The sequence below is a fragment of the Capsicum annuum genome, chromosome 7 (genome assembly GCF_002878395.1).
Source record: "Capsicum annuum cultivar UCD-10X-F1 chromosome 7, UCD10Xv1.1, whole genome shotgun sequence".
Lineage (NCBI taxonomy): Eukaryota > Viridiplantae > Streptophyta > Magnoliopsida > Solanales > Solanaceae > Capsicum > Capsicum annuum.
This window is the reverse complement of record NC_061117.1, coordinates 203,672,648-203,691,934: the sequence shown is the minus strand read 5'-3', so window position 1 is coordinate 203,691,934 and position 19,287 is coordinate 203,672,648. Positions and strand designations below refer to the sequence as shown.

The window sequence follows — 19,287 nt, the reverse complement described above, 5'->3', positions numbered from 1 at the left end:
AAGACAAATCAAATCCGTTCATGGCTGTCACTTTGCCAAAAAGTGAAGATGAAGGCTGCTCTTCATCAAAAACTAAAATAAGATCTGGACATAAGACTTCAAAAAAGACTTTAATATCCAAGAGAAAAAGTGAGACAATAGAGACAATAATTAAACAGACACTAGACAGATTTTTTAGTAACCAAACACAAGACAAATATATGGATGGACTACCAGATGGACTACCAGATGAACAGCCGGATAGCACTGTACCAGAAATAAATAATACAGATAATAATTCTGCAAGATCAAATGAAGAAGATAGCATATCACAATTCCAGGATGCCCAGGATCCGTATGAAGACGACGACTCAGGCATGAGCTTCGACTCCATAGCCCTGCACAACTAACTTGGATACGTAAAGATACTCTACAGCTGTAAAGATACACTACAGTTGTCTCAGTTTGTATTATTAGCTAGTATGGTCAGGTGGGGATGCCCACTTTATGTCTTGTAATAGTCCGAGTCAGTTCGAGTGCTTCCTTTATCACTATTTTCTAAAAGAAAGAAAAACTGTTGAAGCACGCGTCAAAATAAGTTTTGAAAGAAAATTAATAACGCATGTGACGATGGGGCCCAAAGCGTACCCGACTTGCATTATTAAAGTTTTCTTTCTTATCCCTTATCTAAAAGTGTCGGCCAATTATGTTGCGGCCACGTAGTAGTTTTTAGAACCACTCCTTTATGTACATTCTGCCTATAAAAGGCACACATGTTGTAGTAAGTAAGTAGAATGAAATCACCCAACCTCCAAATTCCCTTAAAATGTTTAAAACCTTTCCTCCCAAAAAACTTGTCTAACCCAGTGTTTCCTGTATAAACTTTGTAACATCGTGGTTTAATTAAAGCTTCAAGTTTTTCTATTCAATCTTTAGGGGGTTCCCGAAAGGGAAACCTCTCTCCTAGTTACTTCATTTAAGTTCTTATTTTCATATTTTCCCCATAAAAATATTTATATTCATGTTCTTATATGTATGTTTTAAATAGTTTTTTGCAGAACCATGTAAATTAAATTGTCTATAAAATTCTTACCCTTAGTATATGGTTAGCCTCTTAATTTCTTAATACCGACAATGGATTAACCTGTAAATTCCTAGGAATTCTGGCCTTGATAGTCCAATAAGTCTGCAGATAGACAAAGGACGAGTGTTAGCGGCCAGACCAAAAAATTTTCTGGGGTGTGGTTAAAGAAGTACGATGTTAAGAACATAGATTAAGAGGAAGAGATGAACAGGGTAAAGTAAAAAAAAAAAAAAGGAAAAATTTCAGGGAGAAACTTCGATAAGGTTTACAGATTATAATTACACAACCAAAAGGAATTTAGACGATGATGAAACAGAAAGTAATATAGAAACCAAAAGCGCGTTTATGAATATAGAAGTCCTACAAGAGGGATATGAAGTAGACATGGCCATAGAAAAGGCTAAAAATACTCATCACATTTAGAATATGCACTAGTTAGATTAATCTCTATATACTCTTTTATTAACTGTAGCAGTTTTTTAATTTTATTTTTAAAATTATAAATCTCATATTTTAAAATGTTCACTTATAAATTTTTTGGTGCAACCTGATTTTATTGTTAAAAAAATTATACTAACTATATATATAATTTAAACGCGACACATTAAATAAGCATTATACCTTCTTCGTATATTTAATTTTAATTTGTATCTGAACATGACTGATGGCATTAAATTAAACAAGAAATAATGAAAATCCATCTGATGATATCATATTTTGTTCAAATTGGATCAGGTTGGTGTTGGTCCATTACCAAATCAAGCCTAAATAACATGTGAAAACGAATGTGCAAAAAGTAAATGTTCATATTATTGGTTGTTTATGAACAGAAAATAGCTATTCAGAGTTCGATATTTTCAATCAATGAAGTAATGAACAACTACATATAGTGAATAGAAAAAAGAAGAAAAAAAAATATTTCTGTTTGATTGGAAGTTGGAACAAGTAAATAAATACTCCAACTTTTCTAAATTCTGGCATGTATGTAAGTGGACTTTGCCTATAACAGGTAACTGCATGTTATGAATCAAATACTCAGAGAAATTTTCTTCTGGATATTTTATTGGGACCTTAATTTTCTTTCTGAATATGAACTCAAGAAATATTCCATCGTTTTATTAGCAAATCATCGTACATATTATTTTGAGGACATAATTAGTAATCAAAATTCATCAAGATTTAGTTGTATTTTTGTGTCTCGCTTCTAACAATGTTTTACCTTTTGATATGGCCAATTAATTATTGTTTCTTCTGGGGAAAAATCAAGTAACTCTTAAGTTTGAGTGACGTTCCATCCCTAACCACGATATATACGTTACATATAATCTTAGAAATGAGAATCACATAAAAAGCTAAAGGGAGAGAAATATTAACTCAATAAATAAAATAATACCACCAAATTAAAGGTTGTAATGGATGGTTGGTGTCACTATTCCCATTTTTATCCATAAATTTCAGATTTGAATTCTAAAGTTAAAATTGTCATTGGTAGAAAGTTTTTTACTTTAAAGTATAAAACTTTTTTGATGCAAATTTGAATTAATTGAGTTCTAAAATGAATATCAGATAGTGAATCAAAAAAAAAAACTCTCCTAAAAAAAGAAGTTCTTCTCTCATGATGTAACGAAATGAGATTCCAAACTTATTTTTACCTGCAATTGATTTTGTATATTTTCTGTTTCCAATTTGTCACACTCCTTTTTTTTAATAAAAAGAAATTATGATTTTTAGTTTGAAAGGATTTTTATTATCAAAGTGACAAAAGATGAAAATTTATTTTGAAAAAGGATTATTTACATTTTTTATTTAGAGTCGTCGCTTGACATAAATTCGGTGTGCCAAGTCACCTTTGTAATCCTTTTCAAAACTGTTTGATTCTTTAAAACTGGTTTGCGAACAGAGATTCCGGTTAAGAAATTCTGTTGACCGAGGGGGAGGTGTTAGACACCCCTCGATCCGGTGGTTCGATCATGGTCGCTTTGTGGAGCATATCGGCTATTTTGGCACGACGAATGTATAAACCACACAAAAACACATCAAAACAATCAATCAAACAAACAAAACAAAACAATCCAAAATATAGTGTCCAATCCAATTATACAGTCTAAAATAGAAAAATGAGGAAATGTAATCCTATTCTGAGCTAATCCTAGACTATGCTTTACCCAACGCCTCGAGCCTTCACCGCAAACGTCCTTCGGGTACATGATACTTCAGGACATTCCCCGGTGAATAAATACAAATGGTCTTGGGCCATTCTCCGGCTAAATGATCAGGAGGATTTGGCCACTTATATTTTACAATGATGATCAGAATAAATAATTTAAGGGGTAATAATATCATTTAATAAATTAATACTTCTATTGAAGATCTTGCATTACTAATACATGAAAAATGGTGTGTATTACCAATACATACCTCAATACACAATAGAGTATATGATTAGTACAAGTATTAGTTATGATATCAAACAATTAACTAATGCATGCATTATATTTTTAATACACTCTACCAAACGACCCTTAGTCAATTATTATTACTTAAAAAATCTTGTTGAGAATGTTTCACCTAATGGACTAAAACTTGCCACATAAAAACGGGTCTTAGATAAATAACAATAAAATCATTATCACAAATTATGTGTTTAAGGGAAAATCTTAGTACCTTAGTTGGTTAGTTATCTGAACTTCCATCTTATTAGTGAGGGTTTGATTCTCCACATTGTAATTTCCTCTCCCATTTCGTTTGATTCTCCACATTGTAATTCCCTCTCCCATTTCCCTTCCCCTAACCCCATTTAAAAAAAAAAAAAAGTGTTTAATAACGTAGGGACACATGCACGGTTCCAAACCGTGTCCTTAATGAAAGTACAAAATATAATCAAACCTTTATATACGTATATCATTTGTTTTGATATTTTTTTAAAATTATGTCACTGAAAACTATTATAATATAATAAAATGTGATAATAACGAAAGTATTTAGAGAAGTCCGACTGCATATAAAATGGAGCAATAGTTAGTCAACTGAGAAATAAATTTCCTCAAGAAATCCCAAGAATTACACCTTTTTTTTGTTTGTCAATTATAATTTTTACTTATCTATTTTGACATATCAAGATAGATTTATTATTTCTTTTTGATATTGACCTAAAACGTAATTATATTCAAACTTTTCTTTTTTAAAAAAGTATAATTAATTCAAGTTGTTGAAATAGCTCTTTGTAAAAATGTTAGGTGAGACTGCGGACAATAGACTCTTGTGGTTCAATCATTTTCCGAATTTCATGCATAACAAGAATTTTAATGTATTGAGTTTCCTTTTTTTTTTTATAGCCTTTTTTTTTTATAATCAGTATATGCAAATACAGTAAAACGATCAACTTATTTATTGATTTTCCAAAAAGAAGTGTCAAATCAAAAATACATAAGTAAAAGGAAATGAGAAATTAATGTAATTTTCCTTTTTTGCATGGTATGAAACTATGAATCAAATCATAATGTCCATTCATTTAAATGTCAGTAACTATATTACATTGTCTTTTTCTACGTTTTGTTTTTGGTTAACTTACGTCCAATAATTTTTAATTTTATTTTTTTGGACAGTGACATCAGTAGGATTTTTTTTTCAACAACATAGCCAAAAGATTTGATGGTTTTGGCCCGTAAAATGGGGTAAAGCATTAATCTAGTTTAAGAAATTACGTTCAACTTTTTAGGATAAAGTTGAAATTGTTGTCCAATTTTTAAGTCAAAAAACGATTAACTAGTGTACACGCAGTGTGCTAATCATATGATTTGAAATTGGAATTCTGGGAATCATTTTACATTTTCCACATAATTGATTTATAAATTGTTTGCTTCACATTCAATATACAAGAACAAGATCGACAATATGAAGTGATTAATAGCTTAGTCAGATGTAAAACCTTGTGATTTTAATTATTAATATACTCCCCTCTGTGCGTTTTTCCTTATCATTTTTTCACACACCCCTTAACAAAAGTAGTAACTAAAAGAATAATAATTTGATTAAATTATTTTTATTTACTCTTTAATCTAAAATCTAAATATAAGAATACTTTGCTCTCCTTTTCAGTTTTCACTACATTAATGATCTCTTTATTGAATATGATCAAGGACAAAAAATCATTTCATCTTAATTTTTTAAAAATATTATGATGAATCATTTTAATAAACGCGACAACTTATAGAAGTCGGAGTAATGATTACCTATTTTTTGTCTCGTTCCATCGTCCAAATGAGATCGTATGATATGTTTACCCAAATAAAAAAGCATATGATATGAGAATATTCTTTTAGGATTCCTACATATATTAAGATTTTTGGCCCACGTAGGTCCCTAGCAATTAGTAATCTATTACTCCAGAAAAATAATACTCCTATGGTTTCTTTGTTTAACAAACTTATTTGATACACACCTTAAGGAAGAAAAAAAATTATATTTTTTACATATAATAAATATAATATTTTAAATAATCAATAATTTTTAATATTAGAAATAAAATGAACATAAATAAATAAATAAATTATATATTAACCCTTTAAATTAAAAAAATATTATTAAATATTTATTTTTATTAAGACGGATAAATAAAGAAACGGGAGAGTAATATTACTTCCATGCATGCCAAATTCTTTTTTTTTTTTTTTTTGGTTAACATGCATGCCAAATTTACAGGCTGCAAATATAGAATAGCCAAAACATGAGCGAGTTTCCTCAAAACAGAGTTCATACTTAGTATAACATCTACAAGTAAACTTGAAATAATTTATCAAGGCTAGCTCAGGATCGATCTTGTAATGTTATAACTTGTGTTGAACAACTATGTATAGTTCAGATAAGGGAACAGTAAAATTATTGACTATTATCATATTATTATATGGTTCCTAACTTGACTATAATTTGCATTTGTTGAATGGGTATTATTATGGGCTGCTAATTACTATGAGACCTTTTGTTACTGCATCCCCAATCCATCTTATCTCAAAGGTTTTGACAATTTCATTTTTTTGGCATGCAGAACCTAACTTTACAAATTACAATCATGGCGTGATTACTGCTTAAATTACAACACGTCTTTCAAGAGAATGAAAAAGTAGGCAGGAACAAAACCACTGGCTCTTTCAGACTTATGCTACCACATAAATATATGTACCATTTTTCTAGAATATGGTATTTAGTTAGAATATTTATATTTAATTTCTTAATTATAGTAAGTCTAATACTTAATGTAATGCACGCACGCACGCACTTTTTTTTACCCCTCCAACATAATTAATTAGGAGCTTTTACCATTTTTGTCCCCTTAACTACTCAAACCCATGACCTTACAATTGGAGGTGAGAATGTTTAGCATTCGAATAACCCCTCGTTATCGAATTATAGTGCATGATTAGTAGCAATAGCGCGCATAGCTATAACTCGTGATGTGTAGATTAGATGTACGTAATGAAATTGAACCTAGCATATACATACAAAATTAAAGTCCTGTCCTAGCGAAGTGAATAAAAGCAAGGAGACCAAAATACAAATAGCTCGTCCCAACGGTGGGCGGTGTGTCCACTGGATATAATAAACTATAATTTGAATGGAAGATTCCTTGATAAGTTCAAAATGCTAGACGTACAAAAACCTATACTTTTTTTTTGTCTGTTATAGCTGCTAACTATAATTTGTTGATATGCAACATCATATATGCCATACTTTTAGTATGAATACCGGAAACAAAAAGGAAGATATGGGTATTTTCTTATTTCTATCTTGTCTTATCTGGAAATCAAAACTATTTTAAATCAAAGGAGACCTAGTGCAAGTGTGCAACAAAGGGCCTGAATAGCTGTTGTAGAGCCAAGGGGTTCAATAATCTTATTATATTTCTGCATTATGTAATATAGTAAAATAAATTATTTTAATTTGATTTTATATAGATTATTGAATTACCAAAATATAAAAGAACATTTTTGTATGGTGACGAGAGCATCACTTACAAAAATTGCTTACGTCGTCATTGATTCAAATACCAAATATGGATTGTTCCAACATTTTTAGGTTTGACCAGTTTTGGTGTAGCTAACTGAATACCTAACGCAGCTATTAAAATCCAACGATAGACCCATTATTCTTGAACTTTTTTGTGTAAAATTTCTAGGTCTGCGACTGGTTGCATCACATTGGAGAAAATACATAGTATATTGAAGAACAACAATTCTATACATTTGGGGTAATAAATCCACTTATAAAAGACGTTGCTTTCAGTTCCATCAAGAAAATCTTATTAGTAAAAGATGCGAATGATAGAGAAATAATGAATTAATAATAGAAATATAAAATTGATTCTTACTGATTCTCTTTGTGGTAGCATCTACATTTTGCTAAGAAAAATAGAAGATTTGATGGTGTCAGTAACTCATGCATGGTGTATTAACCAAGTCACTATCCACTAATTAATTTTAGTAACATTTTGTTTAATATTACACTATCTAAAATTTAGATTTTTTTTATATATCTCCATTATTGTTTGAAGTAGGTTATTTCGTTATTTTTTTAAGTTATACGTTGCTAATTCCAATTAACTAGTAATACAAAGGAATGCCACAAGGATTCTATAATATTTCTGTTGATAAATTATTATTCAAATTCTCCTCCTAGAAAACATACCGCTAGAGTAGTGGAAGGGGTTCAGAATACAATATGCATCGCTAAAAATCATGTTGCATATATATAGAGTTAATATTTGAAATGACGAATCTTGATCTTATTTTGGCATTTATATTTAGAGTTAATAACCTAAATGGTCACTCAACTTATGACTTTTTTCTCAAAAAGTCACTCAAATTTGATTCTTACTCCAAAAGTCACTCAACAATGAGTTCTTTTCTCAGAAAGGCACTCAATTTTACTTTTTACTTCAAAAATCACTCAACTATGAATGTCTTACTTACAAAATCACTCAAACTATTTAATTAATTTTTTCCATTAAAATTTGCTAACATGAAATTTTTATTTAATATAAAAATTTTAAGAAATAAAAAAAATCATTTAAACAATCAATTTAATGCCCCACACCCCCCACCCCCATCCAAAATTCATTTAAATGGTTTAAAAGAATATCTCTTTATTCAATTTCTTAAAATTTTGATTTTACTATTATTTTTTGTAAAAAAAATTTCCAATAATTACTCTATGCTCTAAAGTATATATAATCATACAAATCATCAATTAATATCCTAAAATCACAATCATTTAATTGTACAATTTTTGTTGTTAATTTTACCTCATTATAGTGTATATATTATGATATTACTAATGTTTAATAACATTTGCTAATGTTTTATATCATATCATTTTAGTTTAAAATCTATAACGTTCCCTTTTATAACTTATTAGGAATAAAATTCATTGTATTTATTTGATGCATTTGTATATTATACAAGTGGTAATACAAAAAATTAAATTATGATTGAAAAATTAATTTCATAAATAAGTATCACGTTGAAAGTTAATTAAATCTAATCAGCTAAATTAATATGATTCTGAAAATCTTAAAAATTAGTATTAACATTATAAGTGAATTGATATAAACTATTTATGATATTTTAAAACTTCAGCTGGTTATAAAGTAAACATGAGAATATGTAATAATATGGTTCAAATGATTTTTTAGTTTTTTTAGAATTTTGATTTTAAATAAAATCTCATGTTAGTAAATTTTAATTAATAGTTAATTAATTAAATAGATTGAGTGATTTTATAAGTAAAATATTCATAGATAAGTGACTTTTGAAGTAAAAATTAAAGTTGGGTAATTTTCTGAGAGAAGAATCCTAAGTTGAGTGACTTTTAAAGTAAGAAATAAAGTTAAATGACTTTGAGAGAAACGTGATAAGTTGAGTGACTATTTCAGTCATTAACTGTATATATAAGAGAATTCTTCACTTGTCACTGATACTTACAAGTGCTAAATTAGGAATCTTAATATTAATAAACAATTGCACACTACACATAGTTCTTTCTTATTTTTAAAAGAAGAAAAAATTGGCCTGGCAATATGAATTGGAATCATCTGCTAATAATTTTCCTAGTGTAGTAAGATACGAATCCTTGACTGCAATATAATCACATTTCATATAATTACATGCCACGACAAAGATGTTACAATATTATTCTTTTGATCAGATTCTTGCTTTTTCTACAACAAAAATATAAAAACATTCCGAATGTGGTTCCACGAGGGGGATTCGAGGTGTACATATATTTTACCCTATCCTATGAAGAAAAGAGATTGTCTTCGAAAAGACTCTTGGCTCAAAGTAAATTGTTTTTGAGGATAAATTTGAAATAAAAACAAATGAAAATATCAGTAAAAGAAAAGTACCAACAACAATATGGTAAGAGTAAAAGTAACAACGTAGTAATACAGCTGCAGAATAAGATATGCTAGCAAAATAATAATAGTATGAGGTGGAAATAAAAGCGAAAAATATATTTCTTGGATTGAGTTGGCAAACAAAATGTTTTAAGGGGAAAGAACACAAATGTCATTTTCCCCAAATTATTTTCACCGAAATAGTCATTGATTTGGCAATTTTCAAAGATAGTCATTTCGGCCTTTTCATCGGCCGCTACTGCCTTCTTCTTCCTTTTTTTTCGGGGTCTTTTTCTTAGTTTACTGTTTAATTTCTAGTGTCAATTACTTTAGCACGTAATTATCCTAACATGCATATTTTTCTTTTTTCTTTTTTTTTTTAACAGCATAAAGACGTGCATCTTATAACTTGTAAACAATCTATATAATAATGATACAATTTTTATTTATATTATATAAAAGAAATTATATTCTATACAACAATAATATAGTTCTACGCACATTTTATACAATCTTTAGTTGCAATAATTATTTAGATACATGGTTTATACAATAATTATATAAGCTCTTTACTCATCTTATACTTATACATATCTTATACAACAATGATACATTTTCTATACACATCATATATATGTACATTATACGACTATTACATAGTTTTTATGCACATTCTATATAGTATATATACCATATTAATACAATTTCTTATATCATATTGATACAATCCTTGTACCATATTCATACACTCCTTACACCATGTTGATACAATTCATATATCATATTAATACAATCTCGACTGATTATTTTTTGATTTTGTTTGGACCGACTGATAACTTCATGTCAAATAGCCCAAACATGAATCATTTATCTTTAAATGAATGAAACAAAATTAAAAAAAAATTATTTTAAGAAATGGGCCGAAATGACCCAAGAAGAAAGGAGAGAGTCAAACTAGCCCAATGGCTACTAAATGATAATAGCTTGCCGACTGGCTTTTATTTGGCAAGTTATCAAATGCCCATTTTTTAAAAAAATAGCTGATGGATGTCCTTTTTCATTATTTAATTCAACAGAGCCTTAGAAATGGGGGAAAGAATATAAACGACAATTCAAATTAAATTATTTTTATGAAAATGATCATGGAATTTAAATTTTACTTTCTAGCCATTTCAATTTGTTGGCTTATTCTATACCGTTTCTACACACCTTCTATATAATTTCTATACATATCTTATACATATAAATATTCTATACGAAAATTATACAGTTTTGATATACAATTTATACAATAATTGTACTTTTTTTTCACATTTTATACTATACTTATATAATGTTTATACATTTCTATATATTTTATACATATATCTTATATGGATACATATTCTATATAACAATTATACTATTTTTATATAATTATATTTAATTTTTATTTTTAAACAATAAAAAAAAAGCAGAATATTTTTTAGTTAAAAATTTTGTAGCAAAAAAAAATCTGAAATATTTTTAAAAGGGCTGAATGACCCAAGTTGAAGATTATATCAATATTGTATATGAACTGTATCTGAACTACACGGTTCAAAGTGACCCAAATGGAGAAAGACTAGGAAATGGCCATAAAGTGAGATTCTTTTTTCTAAAAATTACACAAATACACAATTTTTGTTTCCAATATTACAAAAAATTCCAATTCCCTAAACATATTACAAAAATCCCAACATATACACAGAATGCTATGTATATGTCAGCTATGTTATGTATATTAATAGGGAAAGAGAGTAAAGTAATTAAAAAAGTGGGAGAAAGTATAATTACTTCCAAAAGGGTTGATATTTATGTTATTTATACTTCTTTTTTCTGACTGGACATTTTTTGTCCATATGCTCAAACTTGGGCTATTTTTTTAAAAAAAAGGTTAAACAATGTTTTTTTCCCTTAAAAATGCCATACCCAAAACTGGATTGGGCTAAAATGGGTTTTCATGTGCTTCACATATTGGGCTTCTTAAGATCACTCTCACTTTCTATTGTTGGCCATATGTTTGGAATGAAGGAGAAGGATAACTGAGGGTCAATCGTAAACAACCTCTCTACCCGATAAAATTTACAACATTGCAAATAAATATAAAATTTCAGACTGTGGTATATCATTTTCTCATAAATATTTTTAGTTTGCTCAAAAGAGTTCTTTAGACTGTTTTCTAAAAGGACTATAAGTTGCTATTGAAATAAACAGATGTATCAATAAAGGTGAAAATTTCTAAAAGTGCACGGATAGCCATTTAAAAGATTCAGTCACCAAACTGTTAGAAAATTACATTAAATTGATTTTACTACTATTAGATTTGACATTTTCCCCTTCTCCTTATTCCTTCTTATCCTCTAATTGCTAATATTGCTTTCTCACTCTCCTTGCTTATTCCTTCTTCTCTAATTGCTTGAAGTTGGACCCAGAATAATTGGCTAAACATTAAATAGTATGTTAGCGGTAGCTAAGAATTAAATAGTTGTTCACTTGTCGTTAGTCATGAAATTCACAACTAAGTTTTGTATGAATTTTGTTAAGAAATAAGGTTAGTATGGATGTCTTCCACCTTTTTCAACAGTATGGACGTCTTCCACCTTTTTCAACATTGTGCAAAAATAACCAATTCTAATTGGTTATAGTGTAGACAGAATTTGCCTATGAGTTACTTTCACTTTGTACACAGAACAATACATAATAAAGAAGTCTTGCAATATGTTTCTTAGTTTCTTTCGTTATTTTATTTTATAACACGTTATCAGCATGAGACTCTGCTATTTCAAAATTTGAAGGCTAAGGTATTATTTTTCTCTTTCTTTTAATATGTCTAATCTTACAAAATTTGAATTTGTTGTCCTTCAAAGCTCGGACAAGAACTACCTTTCATGGATATTGGATGCTGAAATCCATTTGGATGCTATGAATCTTGGAGACACCATTAAAAAGAAAATAAAGAATCAAATCAAGATCGTGTTAAGGCCATGATATTTTTGCGTCATCATATTGACGAAATTTTAAAAATTGAATATCTTATTGTTAAGGATCCACTTGTTTTGTAGAATAACCTAAAAGAAAGGTATGACCACCTAAAAATAGTCATACATCCAAAAACACGATATGATTAGATGCATCTGAGATTTCAAGACATAAATCTGTTCATGAGTATAATTCTGTCATGTTCAAAAAATTTTCTCAGTTGAAATTATGTGGAGAGATTATTATTGATGTTGATATGATGGAAAAGACACTCTCCACCTTTCATACCTCGAATTTGCTCTTGAAGCAGCAATATCGAGAGAAAGGTTTCAAGAAATATTCTGAACTAAGTTCTCACCTTCTTGTGGCTGAACAAAATAATGATTTATTAATGAAAATCACGAGCTTCGACCTAATGGATCTACACCATTTCCTGAAGTGAATGAGGTCTACGCCCACCATGCTAGGCTTAGAAAGGATCACGGATCTGGCTATGGACGTGGACGTTATCGTGGACGTGACGTAATTTATTTTTCGTTTGTTCCTATCACATTTTAATATTGCAATGTATTATCTTCTTACGAAAAAATTGTTCGTTATCTTATTGTTTTAATTCTTGCATATTTGGACATCATAAAATATAGTTCACTGGATTATGTTTAGTAAGAAATATTAAATCAAATTACTTATAAGTTTTCTTTAACATGAACTAACTATTATTATTGTTTTCTCAACAAGTACGTGAAAAAAAGGAATCTTAGTACTTGTGACTTTCTATTAATACTTAACATAAAAGTGAACATCACTTATTTAATTGTTCGAATTTATTATACTACTTAGTGTTGACTTTGTAGTTTGTCCATCATTAATATATATTTAATTTTTGTATGTCATTTTATTTGAAGATATGAACAATTTTTAAAGCAAGTTATGCAATTATGAAGATATCTGTTTAATTGATTCTGGTACAATACACACAACATTTAAAAATGAGAAATATTTTTCTCATTTAAATATTACTACGATTTCTGGTAGTACTAATTTGATTGAAGGTTTCGGAAGAGCCATTATAATTTTACCTAAGGGATCTAAACTCATCATAAATAATGCTATGTTTTCTCCTAGGTCTCGGAGAAACTTGTTGAATTTTAAAGATATCCGTGAAAATAGATATCATATAAAGACAATGAATAAGTTGAATCATGAATATCTTGGTATTACCAAGAACGTCTCCGGACAGACATGTTTTATAGAAAAGTTTTCTGCTTTATCTTCTTGCTTGTATTGAACAAAAATTAGTGCGATTGAGGCACATTATATAGTAAACCCAAAGTTTACTAATTTTAATATTTTTGAACTTTGGCACGATCAATTGGGACATCCTGGATCTATAATGATAAGACGACGAATTATAGAAAATTCAAATGGGCATACATTAAAGAACATGAAAGTTCTTTCAAATAATGAATTTTCTTGTATTGCCTGTTATCAAGGCAAGTTAATTGTGAGGCCATCACCAAATAAAGTTGGAATTGAATCCCCTGCGTTCTTAGAATTATACAAGGGGATATTTGTGTACCTATTCACCCACCTTGTGGGTCGTTTCGATATTTCATGGTGTTAATATATGTTTTTCTTAGAGGGTCCTATGTGTGCCTATTGTCATCTCTCAACTTGACATTTGCAAAATTTGACACAAATAATACAATTACGAACACAGTTTCCTGATAATCAGATGAAGTCTATTCGCCTTGATAATGCTGCAGAGTTTTTATCCCAAGTATTCAATGATTATTTTTTATCAATTGGAATAAAAGTTGAACATCTTGTAGCTCATGTTCACACTCAAAATGGTCTTGCTGAGTCATTAATTAAACATTTGTAATTGATAGCAAGACCATTTCTTATGAAAACTAAGTTGCCCACCTCTATTTGGGGTCATGCTAATTTGCATGTTGCAACACTTGTTCGTCTCAGGCCGATAAGTTATCATAAATTTTCTCCGTTACAGTTAATTTTGGGTCAAGAGCCTAATATATCTCATTTGAGAAATTTTAAATATACTGTGTATGTGCCTGTAGCACCACCATAATGCTCTAAGATGGACCCCCAAAGAAGGTTAGGAACATATGTTAGTTTTGAATTACCTCTATTAGTCGCTACCTTGAACCATTGGCTGGAGATATGTTTACTGCTCAATTTGCAGATTATTGGTTTGGTGAGAATGTTTTTCCCAAATTAGGGGAAGAAAATAATGTGATCAAAAGAGAAATTTTGTGAAAAATTCGTCACTGTCTCATCTTGATCCACATGCTTCTATTTGTGAGCAAGAGGTACAAAAGATAATTCACTTGCAGAAAATTACAAATCAAATGCCAGACACATTTACAGATTTAAAAAGGATTGTAAAATCATATATTCCTGCAATGAATGTCCCAATACGAATTGAGGTTCATGTAGGACCATCTACTAGTGACGTGACTAATGAGTCCAAAGCACGCTTGAAGCGTGGTAGACTAGCTGATTTTAAGGATAGAAATTCTAGAAAAAGAAAAATAAATGGTCAAGATGACACTACGAAAGAATCTCATATGAAAGTTCAAGATTTGAACAATTTTGATACCCCTAAAGGAATCAATGAGTCCGAACCTCAAGAAAATGAGGAATTATCCATAAATACAAGTGATGGTGAAACTAATTTGAATCGATCAAAATAGTGGTGGACTATGTATTTGCATATAATGTTGCAACAAAAATCATGTAAGATAACGAGGACCTCAAACCTCAGTCGATCGCGGAATGTCGACAAAGAAATGATTGACCAAAATGGCAAGAAGCAATTCAATGTGAGTTGAATTCACTTGTCAAACGTGAAGTTTTTGGACTTATTGTTCAAACACCCAATGGTATTAAACCTGTTGGCTATAAATGAGTCTTTGTGCGTAAAAAAATGAGAAAAATAAAATACAACCATATAAGGCACACCTTTATTGCACAAAAAATTTCACAAAGGCCTGCTGTCGATTATGAAGAGACATACGCACCAGTTATGGACGAAATAACATTATGTTATCTCATTAGTTTCACTTTTCATGAGAGGCTTGAAATGCATTTGAGGGATGTGGTTACAGCCTATCTTTATGAATCACTTAATAATGAGATATATATGAAAATTTTTCAAGAATATAAAATGCATAAGGCATCTCGAAAAATGTATTCAATTAAATTGGAGAGATCATTATATGGTTTGAAGCAGTCTGGACGTATGTGGTATAACCGCCTTAATAAGTATTTATCTAAAGAAGGTTATATAAATAATGAAATTTGCCCATGTGTTTTTATAAAGAAAACAATATTGGAGTTTGTTGTACTTACCGTTTATGTTGATGAAATAAATCTTATTGGAACTCCAATAGAACTTCAAAAGGCAATTGATTATTTAAGGAAGAAATTTGAGATGAAAGATCTTAGAAGGACAGATTATGTCTTGATTTGCAGATTGAACATTTGACAAATGGTATCTTTATCCATCAATCTACCTATACAGAAAAAGTTATGAAAAGATTTTATATGAATGGAGCACATCCATTAAGTACTCCAATGGTTGTTTGATCACTTGATGTGATTAAGGATCCATTTTGACCTCAAGAAAAGAATGAGGAAATTCTTGGTCCTGAAGTACCGTACCTTAGTGCAATCGGTGCACTAATGTATCTTGCTAACTCTACAAAGGCTGATATAGCCTTTTCTGCTAATTTGTTATCAAGGTATAGTTCTGCTCCTACGAAGAGGCATTGGAATGGAATCAAACACATATTGTGGTATCTAAAAGGGACTACCAATATGGGCTTATTTTATGCTAAAGATTGCAGTCCCGATCTTGTTGATTGTGCTGATGCAGGATATTTATCTGATCCACGTAAAGCTCGATCTCAAATATACTATGTATCCATATGTGGGTACTATCATATCTTGGAGATCTACAAAGCAGTCTATTGTGGCCACTTCATCAAACCATGTGGAGATAATAGCTATTCATGAAACAAGCCGAGAATGTGTGTGGTTGAAATCCATGATACATCTTATTAGAGAAAAATGTGCTCTGGAATACAACAAAGTACCCACGATTTTATATGAAGATAATGGAGCATGCATAGCGCAACTAAAGGGTAGATTCATAAGAGGAGATAGAACGAAGCACATTTCGTCAAAACTTTTCTACACATATGAACTCCAAAATAATGGTGATATCGACGTGCGACAGGTTCATTCAAGTGACAATTTAGCAGACTTATTCACCAAAGGATTGTCAACCTCAACGTTTGAGAAGATAATATACAATATTGAGATGCGACATCTCCGAGATGTTAAGTGATGTTTTAATCAGGAGGAGTAAATACACACTGCACTCTTTTTTTTTAATCAAGATTTTGTCCCATTGAGTTTTCCTTGATAAGGTTTTTAATGAGGCAGTTAAAAAAATGTACTCCCTCCGTTTAAAAAAGAATGACCTACTTTCCTTTTTAATCCGTTTAAAAAAGAATGACACATTTCTTTTTTTTTTTACAATACTTTAATTTCAACTTTTTACATGGTATGTTTAGGACCACAAGATTAAAGAGCATTTTGGTATATTTGATACAACTTTAATTTAAGGCCACAAGATTCAAAAGTTTTCTTTATTTTTTAAAACTTTGTGCTAAGTCAAAGTAGGTCATTCTTTTTTAAACGAAGGGAGTATAATATTAGAGTTTCTTTTTATTTTGGGTTAGACATTTAAGGGGGAGTGTTAAAAAATTAGATTAGTGTGGGTGTCTTCCACCTTTTTCAACAGTGTGGACGTCTTTCACCTTTTTCAACATTGTGCAAAAATAATCAATTCTAATTGATTATAGTGTAGGCAGAATTGACTATATAAGGCATGTGGTTACTTTCACTTTGTACGCAGAACAATACATAATAAAAAAGTCTCACAATTTGTTTTTTTAGTTTCTTCCGTTATTTTATTTTATAACAAATTTGAAATTCTACTATGTCTGTTTCTCAATTACATAACTAAAAAGTGATCAAATAAACACTAGTTCAAAAGACGTACCAAACACAATGCAAGCTAGAATATATAAGCATAAAGCCTAACTTGTATTCTATCGAGCACAAACTAAGAATATTTCCTAAACTTGAACTTCTTACTTAGTTTAATACTAATTACTAACAACTTAACTTGCATTCTACAACTATTTTCATTATTGTTTCATTATTCTTCGGTCTCGTTTCATTTTAATTGATTATCTTACTAAAAATAAATGTTTTATATTAGATGATCATATACTAAATCGGAATAGAATTAATTATTTTTTTCTATTTTACCACTGTAACTAATAATAGTATACATTAAATGTGAATAATTACAATTTTATTGTCCATTTTTTATTCAATGTATATCATTAATATGGATAAAAGGTAAAATAGTAAAATTCGTTATTCAATTTATGATTTCTTAATTGTGTAAAATAAAATGTGTTCCACTAAAATCCGACGGAGCGATTACTATGTAACGACATGAGGTTTTATCATTAACATAAAGAAAATACTAATAAGACTTGAAATCCAACTCCCTCATCATTATAATTTCATTTTCGTAGTCAGAAAAATAAATATAGAAACTTTAAATCATCATACCAAAAAATATTAGCAAACATGTACACAAAAGTTTTATCTTCCTCTCTGTAGAGCCTTCTCAGCAGTATCCATTTCTTCCAAAATCCTCTGCTTTCTCTTAGCTGGAATTGGCGTAGTAGGCCCGAAACTAACATAATGGCCCGAAACAGCATTAAGGGCCGAGTATATATCCCTGAATGAAGCCCGGCCCAATAAAGCTTTCTCTCTTCTGTATTTTGCTACCCAGTAATTCGAAGTTTCTCTTAACTCAGCTACTGAATCCGCTATTTTTGGATCGGTTTTATCCATGTTGAGAGTTGATCTTACCTTTTGAATCACATCCGATGTTTCCTTTACGTATTCGTCGTCCGTGGCGGCGAATGCTGGCGTGGAGGGAAGGAGGAGTGCCGGAGTGAGGAGGAATCCGGTGGCCAGGGAGAGGAGTTCACGGCGGCGTGTGGTGGCGGCGGCGGCGGCGGTGGTAGTAGTGGTGGTGGTGAGCTTTGATCGGGTAGGGGGGAGGAGGGGTTTGGGGGTTGAGGTGCATGGGGTGATTAGGGTTGGAGAAGAAGCCATTTGTTTTTTTTTTTTTTTGGTATATTTGGAGAGAAAGGAGAAATTTTTGGGTAAGAGAGAGTGTTGTAGTTTTTGTGTGATGCATGGAGATGGAGATGAGTGGGATTCGTGCCACGTGTCTTATCATCTTATCAAGATATATAGTTTATGGATGAGAAAAGGTATTGTTAGATTGTAGTATGATTATATGGGAGTGACCTGGACATTTGGTGATACTTTTCAGAGATGAGATAAGTATTTTTTATAGGTTTTTTAGTTTACGATAAAAAAATAGTTTACAAAAAAGACATGGTATAAGAATAAAAAGTACTCCCTTCGTTTAAAAAAAGAATTGTTATAAAATAATAAAGAATAAAAAAGAAGAGTAGAGAGAATAGCGAGAGTGATTCTTATTTCTTCTCTTGAGGGATAAGAGATCTTAAGATTGTAAATACAATGAACAAAACTCCTCGATTTATAGGGAAATTTACTCCTAGTCTGAGTAAAAGACGTATGTTTCAAATCCTAATAGATATCAAAGTAGATCTTGATAGATATTCACTATAATGTAAATACATTTATAACACTCTCCCTTGAATGTCTAATTAGTAGATAATGTACC

The 19,287-nt window shown here is 30.2% G+C and overlaps 1 protein-coding gene across 1 annotated transcript; it reads right to left on the bottom strand.

Annotated features, from left to right (window-relative positions):
• Window positions 1–18,052: 18,052 nt before the first annotated feature.
• Window positions 18,053–18,945, bottom strand: LOC107855007 (photosystem II repair protein PSB27-H1, chloroplastic). Its single transcript, XM_016699983.2, has one exon. The coding sequence runs from the start codon at window positions 18,684–18,686 to the stop codon at window positions 18,165–18,167; it is 522 nt and encodes a 173-aa protein (XP_016555469.1). The 5' UTR covers window positions 18,687–18,945; the 3' UTR covers window positions 18,053–18,164.
• Window positions 18,946–19,287: the final 342 nt, after the last annotated feature.